Genomic DNA, 9,197 nt, shown 5'->3' on the forward strand with positions numbered 1-9,197 from the left:
TATATATACACTGCATTTCCCAGTGATGGCAGAAAATAGGAACATTTTCTCCACAGCAGAAGAAAAGACTGGACTGAAATTGGTTAGCGAGGATGCTATGAAGCAGACAGGAACACTGAAGACACTGCAGGAATTTTGGGTTAGAACTGGTTATATTCTAGATGTAGGAGTTATCTGCATTCTCTATATTTCTGAACTAAGGAGTAGCTTTGAGGAAAACATTCTGGTCTGAAGGAACCTAACCTGAACTTTTGGGACACAGTTCAAGAGGTACAACAAAATAGAAAATTAGAAGGGAGAAAAGTACTTAGTAGTTGAAACAAAAAACTGAATTTAATTCAAAAGAATCAAGCAATTAAAGATAAAAATGCACCAATCGGAATATAAACTTAAACGAATTGATGCTCAACAGCATCGATCACTTTTTCTTTTGACGTTCAAATCAGCAATTGCGCATGCGTGAAGTCACGAAATGGCGCTCCTGTCCAGCAGGTGGCGCGACAACTAGACAGCAACCTCGGAGCTGCTGCTACATGTGACATTGACATCAACAGAGGGTAAGCAACTTATAATCTACCCATTTTTTCTTTGAAACCCACACCTCTACAATAAAACAAAAGCAGTGGCTGCGGTTTTACAGTAACGTGTTTGCCAAAATAGATGCGAGTAGCTAAGAGCTAATGCTAACGGCTGTTTACCATTGAGCTAACGTTAGCCTAGTATGTGTGTCTGTATATCTTTGGTAAAGATTGCTTTACTTTCTTTGGTTCCTACAGCACCATGAGGCTGACCGCTCTCCTCTCGATGGCAGCCCGGGTTGTAGTGCCCAAAGATTACCGTTACGGCACCAACAGGCCGTGGACGGAGGCTGCTAAGAGGCGGAATCCTCCGGGAAAAAAGAGGAGGAAGGTGTTCGTGGAGCCGCTGGAACCAGAGGACTGGACCATACTGAAGGGGGACATGGTGAGAACCAGACACAGAATCCAGGAGGGATAATCAAGTCTTCACAGACTCATTCTAATGGTCTAATGTGAGAGCTGGCTGGACTTTTTTCCTACAGTGTTTTATTTTACTGAAAATACAGCACAAAACATGGGAATATACAGTACATACATGTGTACATGCATGTGAATATGCATGCATGCATACTCAAATTTACCTCCATCTCATCAAACAGTTAGAACTCTCTGTTATACTTGGGCAATCTGATTTGTAAATGTAATTGATGGTGCCATTGGTCTGTTAATTCATATTCACATTCATTTGCAGAAAACATTGGTGTGACCTTTGACAGTTCCTTTAAATTTGATAAACAGAACTCAGTGGTGAGGGAAAGGTTTTGTCCAACTAATGCTTCTCAGTTCTCGCTTGGATTACGGTACTGTAAATCCCCCTTTTTCTTGGACTTGATATTTTCTCAATTCAGAAGCTGCAAGCCATTTGACTAGAACAATTGCTATGATCATATTACACCTGTGCTGGACCGTAGCATTTCTGCATTACACAGTAGATTCTATTTTTATTTTGAATTTCTCCGATTTCTGTCCACGTTTTCCACATTGGTAAAATCATAGGGCCCTGATCTGATCATCAACTGGGGGAGAAAACGGATAATATCGGTGAACCTTCCCAGCTTATGGAAATTACTTAAAGGCACATACAGTACATGACACATCAAGGAGATTAAAAAAAATTGCAAATAAAACATAGAAGGTAGTGTGATGGTCTGGGGCTGCGTTGGATCTGGACAACTTGTCATAACTGTTGGAACCATGAGTTATGGTCTAAACCACAAATCCTTAAGGATGATAATAGATTGACCTTAAGTCCTGGTAAACATGGGTTAAGCAGCGGGGTAGTGATCTAAAAGACACCAGCAAGTTCACCAAATTTTGACTGCTTGCCTAGTTTGGATTTAAATCTAATCAAGATGCTTTGGTAGGTCTTTAAACAGATAATTCATGCTTGAAAAGCCTCTAATGTGGCTGACTAAAACAAACAATTATGTAAAGAAGAGTGGGCCAAAATTCCTCCACAGTGATGTAAATCTATCCATCTAAAAATGTGTGTGAAAAAAAGCTAAAACAGATGAAATCTGTAAGGGAGGAAAACATTTTTTATGGCACTGTAAATGCCAAATATGGTTAAAAAGACATTAAGCCAAGCTCTCCTACCTTTACTATCCTAAAGGAAAAAAGACAGAAGGCTAATGCAACACAGCCTGGTGATTCCAGCTTGAGAGTTACTTTTGGGACACATCTGGGTTTACCAGTATTATAAGAAAGTAATGAATGTTAAATAGTTTGAAAATGTTTTTCTTAACAGGTTGAAATTCTTGCTGGGAAGGACAAAGGGAAGCAGGGAAAGGTGACCCAAGTCTTCAGACAGAGAAACTGGGTCATCTTGGAAGGCCTGAACACCGTAAGAGAGTGATTTCATTTTTTTCTCTTAAGACATCACTGACGTGATGATCCTGTAACATTTAGTCATATAGATTCAGAATCAGCTTTATTGCCAAGTTCGTACATACAAACAAGGAATCTGATTCCGGTACACTTTGCTCTCTGGGTTTTTTTTGTTTTAGGTTTTTTTTTTATATACATTATAAGATATATTTATGCATATATCTTTATGTCCTTAAATATACATATATAAAAAGGTGCATTTGCAACATCTGTATGCTGTTGTTCTGTACTCTATTGAATGTTCAACAGGGAAACAGTCTGGGGGAAGAAAGTGTCTCTGTGGCGGCTGGTTTTAGTAAACAGTGCTCTGTAGAGGCGGCCTGAAGGTAAAACTCTAAACAGTTTATGTGCAGGGTGTGTGGGGTCTGCAGAGATTTTAGCAGCTCTTTTCCTGACCCTAGACCTGTATAAGTCCTGGATGGAGGGAAGGTCAGCCCTGATTATTCTCTCTGCAGTCCTGATTATTCGTTGCAGTCTGGACCTGTCCTGTTTTGTGGATGAGCCAAACCACACTGAGATGGATGAAGACACGACAGATTGAATGATGGCAGTGTAGAAGATGACCAGCAGCTCCTGTGGAAGGTTGAACTTCTTGAGTTGCCTCAGGAAGTACAGTCTCTGCTGGACCTTCTTTCGAACAGTGTCTATGTGCGAAGACCATCTCAGGTCCTCAGAGATGGTGGTTCCTTGGAACCTGAAGTGGTCCACAGCCGAGGACCCCTCGCCATCCCCACTGGATGGTGAGGGGGGTGTATGGGGGTGGTGTTCTCCGAAAGTCCACCACCATTTCCACAGTCTTGAGTGGGTTCAGTTCAAGGTAGTTCTGACCGCACCAGTGTACCAGCCGATCCACCTGCTGTCTGTATGCAGACTCATCACCATCCTGGATCAGTCCAATGACAGTGGTGTCATCTGCAAACTTAAGGAGTTTCACGGACGAGTCCGATGAGGTGCAGTCATGTGTGTACAGGGAGAAGAGGAGTGGGGATAGAACACACCCCTGGGGGGCACCAGTACTTATTGATCTGGATCAGGAGAAGATGCTCCCCAGTCTCACCTGCTGCTGTCGGTCCGTCAGGAAGCTGTTGATCCACTGACAGGTGGAGGCTGGGATGTTGAGCTGGGTGAGCTTCTGGTGGAGGATGTCTGGTATGATGGTGTTGAAGGCTGAGCTGAAGTCTACAAACAGGATCCTGGTGTACGTCCCTGGACGGTCGAGGTGTTGCAGGATGAAGTGTAGACCTAAGTTAACAGCATCATCTGCCGACCTGTTTGCTCGGTAAGTAAGTTGCAGGGGGTCCAGCAGGGGGCCTGTGATGTCTTTCAGGTGCTTCAACACCAGCCGCTCAAAGAATTTCATGACCACAGACGTCAGGGCTACAGGCCTGTAGTCATTTAATCATAGGATGGTGGGTTTCTTGGGGACCGGGATGATGGTGGATCGTTTGAGGCAGGAGGGGACCTCACATTTCTCCAGTGACTTGTTGAAGATCCGGGTGAAGATCGGAGCGAGTTGATTTGCACAGGCTTTCAGGCATGATGGGGAGACGTTATGAGGTCCTCCAGCTTTCTTTGTTTTCATGCGCTGAAAGAGCCTGTTTACCTCTTCCTCGGAGATCTTTAGTGCAGGCGGAGGATCTGAAGGTAGGGGGTTGGTTATAGGTCATGTGAGTTGTATTCATTCTTTAATTCTGTGGTTTTTATAGGTTTATATTACAAGGTTAGAAACTATTGCTGTTACAGTACACATTTTAACTGAACTGTAATAAAATGCTTTGTTCAAGAAGTCAGACAAAGAATACCTTGGTCCCAGACAGTTGATCATCACTCTCATCCAGAAGAGGTTCAACCACTGAAAACGACCACATTGAGCTACAATCTAAAGCACTCCACGCCAAACTAGTGCAGGGATGGCTAGTAGTACTGACCCACAGGAGGCTGAAGACCCAATTGGTTGTTTTTAAGCAGCACTCCACAGAGTTTATGTTAACACAATGGAAAGTAGTCAAGCCCTGTGGTCATATATGGCAAGCTGAATCTGCATTTGATTTAGACACTTCATAGCGGTCATAATTTTTCCCCACTAGTACTAGTTTGCCATAGACACTTTGAAACTACTTAATGCAGTTAAATGAACATCTTTAAAGATTAACAGAGCTAGATTCTAAAGAAGCACCACCTAGTGTTCAAACAATGTCACACCAGGTGCAAAATATAGCATTTTATTGCCTTTTATTTTGTGTTTTTTGAGTTGGCAGAAGTTGTCCAGCTCTGTACTTACTTTATATTTAGCATAAAATTAATGCCATATTATTGGAAACAAAACATTTTTTCTCTACTATTTTTTTGTACATAAGACTACAGACCTTGTTTTGGATTATCTTATTTAAACCTTTGTTTGACATATGGCCTGTAAGTAGCAATGTTTTGTTCAGTCTGGAGTCAAATTCTTTAATTTTAATTTTGATGAAAGAGATTTTTGTACCTTTGAGTCCCTTCACTAGTACAGGGGGGTTTCGTTTTTTTGTGAAGATTGTTTTCTACTTAAGATTTAAAAAAAAGCACCTTAGCATTTTATTGCTTTAATTTTCCTGTTGTACTGTGACTTAAATTCACCCCTATTAAAATTCAATGAGCTTTAATATTTGAGTGTTTTAAAATGTAATCATGTTGATGAGTTGCAGATATGCTGTATGTTTTAATGACTAAATACTGAGTTTTTTTCTTCAGAAAGTGCTTGAAAATAAACAGTCTTTGGATCTTTCATTTCTCCACAAACTCAGTAGTATTTATTTTTTTGTGGCAAAACTCCTCCACTCCACTAGATGGAGCCAGATATCTGATTGAATGATGCTCTTAGCCTCATTAGTTGAGTAGGTTTGGCAAAATGCTTTTTTTTTTCTGTGGCAGCATTTCAGGTTTATCGGGAAAACCAGAGATTACCGTGGAACCTACATTGCCAGTGAGGCTCCTTTGCTGGTCCGTGATGTCGCCCTGATTGACCCGTCAGACAGGTAGAATAAACACAAGAACAAAACAGGACTGATTTTCAAGCATTTTTCCAGCAATGTGAGCACCATAAGAAATGTGTTCCTTAGATTAGCAAAATGTAGTGGCAGAATGTTTAAGACAATTCTTCCCCTGATATGATCATAGGTATGGGATTGAAAAAGAGACGCACTGTCTATATCTAAAAAAACAGTGCATGATTGGGAGGTTTGATGTAAAATGTTGTATAAAGTTAAGACATGCAGAAAGCATCATAGCAAACATTAAAAACAACCAATAAAAATGTCATGTCTTACTTAGCTCTGCTTTCTGTATTGTTTCATTTTTTGTCTGTAGCATTTTAATACTTCAGGTAAAATAAATAATACCAATTTAAATGTGTCTCTCTAAAGCAATCCTATGTTTAATGACTCAGCAGCTAGAGCAGATCTTCTCTGTCCACATCAGTCGTTAACATTTTGATCATTGATCACCAGGAAGCCCGCTCAGGTTGAGTGGAAGTACACAGAAGAGGGCGAGAGGGTAAGAGTATCCACCAGGACGGGCCGAATCATCCCTAAACCTGTGGTGGAACGGCGAGACGGCATTGTGCCTCAGCAGTGGAAAGGTGAGGGGGTGCAGGAGGGGGTCACATTAAAACCAGCTGGTTTATCTCCTACACACAGAGTAAATTTGGATAGTTTCCTAATGAAGTTAACCTTTTTTCCCCCAAATTAAAAGTCACATAGGGAGTGCAATTGGTCAAACTAGTCTTGAGTTGTCACTTTTTTGTTTTTGTGAATAGATCCAAATATTTTTGTGTATTTGTGCAGTCATATTCCCTATTGGAAAAAGTCTAAATGTTGTCATGTTATACCAACAAACCTTTATGTATTGTATTTAGATTTTATCTCATCGGGCTGTGGCAGAATCCCCACAGCATCATTCTGCCGCCCCCTTGTTTTACTGGGGATGGTGTGTTAAGAGAGTTCCTCAGGGTCCTGTGTGCTTTGGATGTGTCCCTTGTCCAGCACCCCTGACTGAAAGGATTGCATTACCTCCTCAGCATTCCTTCACGTTCTGCAGAAACGTGTTAAATCAGGTGTGCTGGAACATGACAGTGGGACCTGAGGACCAGGGCTGCAGACCACTGCCCTACATGGCAAACTCAACTTCTAATAGCTTTTTCTTGTCATTCTTAGGTTGGTCACCGCTGGACTGTATTTTTTAATTGGGTTAGGTCTGAAGGCAGTTAGTTGCTCTGGATTTTATTTAGAGGTATTAAAATAAAGGGGGCTGAATACAAATGAACATCATAAAATGTTGAAACCTTGCATCTATTTCCATCCACTTCACAATTATGCATTACTTTGTGTTTGTTAATCCCATAAGATCCATCAAAATTTGTAATATTTTCCAAAATAGGAAAAGTTTAAAGAATACAAACACTCTGAGAACTTTGAAACAAATTAATCTAACATTTGAAACTGGATTTTTTTGTTTTGTTTCCACACAGATGGACCCAAAGACACCAGTCCTGAAGACACTCTCGAAAAAACCTATGTTCCATCTCTAAAAACCCTGGAAGAGGAGGTCATGGAGAAACTGGGTATTCAGGAGGACAGGAGGCACCAGAAGTCCTACTGGTACTAAAGATAAGCATCAGATATGTGCCTCCTCGTTCTGTCCAGATCTTACAGGTACGCTGAGCATACCGCCCTCTGCTGGGAATCTTAGTCCAGGTGAAATGTGTGAAACTGTGTGAAGACCCCAGAAGGAGGCCAAACAGACTTAAACATACAGTTGTTGCATTTAAGTTCATCCATGAACCTTGTCTGTGTACAACATTTGTTTCCTGAATTACTTGGATTTTTTGTCATCATGTGAATAAATGCCTGGCCTGTGTTTTATTGTTTTGCAGAAAAAGATCTATTAAATAACAAAGTGCAAAATTAGACTTGTGAATAAGTGCATGCTTACAGAGGAACTATGAAGTTCTTTCTTTAGTTGAAAACGTACACAGACAATGTAGCTTAAAGTTTTGGGTAGAATTATCAGTTTGACTATTGAATGTGATGCTGCATTTAGAGGCTAAAGGAATTTATTTAGATCAAAAGAAAAACATTAACGTCCTTCAAAAATGACTAAAGATTTACTGTCTGCTTGATTTGGAAACAAAAAGTTTCCTCTAAAAGTCTTACAACAATATTAAAGGTGGTCAGCCGGAGCTTGAGCTGAAAACTGATCTAATCTCAAAAAGGTTGAAGCTAAAAGTGCAACACCTTAATTTCTAATTCATTGTTAAAGTAAAACTCCAAAGGACCAATAAGTTGAGGCTTCCTAAATGCATTAAGTTAATGTTTTTAATAACAAGCAGTTTAACTGGTGTACCTCAGAAAGGGACCCGCGATCTTTCCATCCATCCATGATCCCGAGCTTCAATTAGCCTGTTTTCCAACAAGCAAAATATTTAAATTTCAACTCCTAAATATAAAATATCTGATGCTGAAAAGTGGATCACGTCGACCAACCCTTTATATGGTGTTATAGTCTGAGTTTTAAAATGTCACCATAACAAGCATTAAGCTTTTGTATGTCTTATAACAGATGGCAGTGAGGAATACGATTATCTTATAGCCAAGACTAACAGAACAGCAATAACTGTTGAATCCTTGAGTCTGTACCATGAGAAAAAATTAGATTATTATTATTGCTGTTGGCAGCTTCAGAAATGGAAACAGGTGCCGCCTGTTTTGGATCAGTTATGAGACAGAAAATGGGCTTATTTTTTTATTTTTACCAAGGCCTAGACAGACACAGCTCTCCAAAACTTAAAGCCATCAGACAAATGAGTCTGTCTGGGAAACCTAAGACTTGGAAACTGGGAGGAGAAGACTACACAGACTGGATTGTTTCAACAAAGTCTTCACTCACCTCATTTGACTTTTTCTGTCTGGCACCACTGGTTGTACCTGCAACGTGGTAACGTTTGCAGGTATGACTTGATCTACAAATGTATTGCCAGCTGTGGAAAATGAACACAATGAGTGTAAAAATAGTTTAGGAACGGAATGAGGCTGCAGAAAAACAATTGGCTTCAGCTGAGCTGTTTGTTCATTGATGGCATTACCTAAAAACACCTTCAGTTGCATTTAGTACAGAATATTTACTGTTTGTATTTATTTATTCATTACAGAGGCTTGTCTAAATTAAACTAAATGCTTTACTATTTTGCCTGTAGCATACCTGGCACTGTGAAAGTTTTGACAGAACACAATTAACACAAGAAAATCAACAAAACTAATTTCCTGACAATCTTATGGTGCACTGAGCAAGAAGGCACCATTTTTACTAGATTTTTAGTTTTTCCTTTTTTTTTTTTTTTCTTCCTTTAATTCAATATAATTGTTTCTCAGACTTCAACTGCATAGGTACATCTACTCAATTTCTGGAATAAACTTGGAAAATTTTAGAGCAACCCAGAGTTTAAAATCCAGTATGGCTGCAGAGAGTTTCAAACTCAGTGAAAGTTACAGAAATTAACAGTTTATTTGCAGCAGAACTATTCTGCATTAAAAACACTGTAGCAGCATGTTCACTATTATGGTGCATGACTGATATAATAAGTTAAAAAACATCTGTAGGGCTTATAAAAGGGTTTATAACTTTAGCAGCAGCCATATTGAATTTTGAGGTTTATTAAACACCTTTGACTTCCCACTCAGAATTAAAGTGCCTTGCAAA

At 39.8% G+C, this 9,197-nt stretch overlaps 1 protein-coding gene across 1 annotated transcript; it reads left to right on the forward strand.

Moving 5' to 3' along the window:
• Positions 1-400: 400 nt before the first annotated feature.
• On the forward strand, positions 401-7,408 carry mrpl24 (mitochondrial ribosomal protein L24). Its single transcript, XM_047384360.1, has 6 exons — positions 401-557; positions 777-963; positions 2,326-2,421; positions 5,376-5,479; positions 5,951-6,081; positions 6,970-7,408. Exons 2-6 carry the CDS (start codon positions 781-783, stop codon positions 7,104-7,106), a joined length of 651 nt encoding a protein of 216 aa, XP_047240316.1. The 5' UTR covers positions 401-557; positions 777-780; the 3' UTR covers positions 7,107-7,408.
• The last annotated feature ends 1,789 nt before the right edge of the window (positions 7,409-9,197 follow it).

The sequence above is a fragment of the Girardinichthys multiradiatus genome, chromosome 13, assembly GCF_021462225.1.
Source record: "Girardinichthys multiradiatus isolate DD_20200921_A chromosome 13, DD_fGirMul_XY1, whole genome shotgun sequence".
NCBI classification, from domain to species: Eukaryota; Metazoa; Chordata; class Actinopteri; order Cyprinodontiformes; family Goodeidae; genus Girardinichthys; species Girardinichthys multiradiatus.

Excerpts from the sequence above, each read along its gene's own strand:
- mrpl24 (XM_047384360.1), top strand. The coding sequence starts at position 781 with ATGAGGCTGACCGCTCTCCTCTCGATGGCAGCCCGGGTTGTAGTGCCC. Across the intron at positions 964-2,325 it reads CCATACTGAAGGGGGACATG|GTTGAAATTCTTGCTGGGAA; the intron begins GTGAGAACCAGA and ends TTTTCTTAACAG. Across the intron at positions 5,480-5,950 it reads CTGATTGACCCGTCAGACAG|GAAGCCCGCTCAGGTTGAGT; the intron begins GTAGAATAAACA and ends ATTGATCACCAG.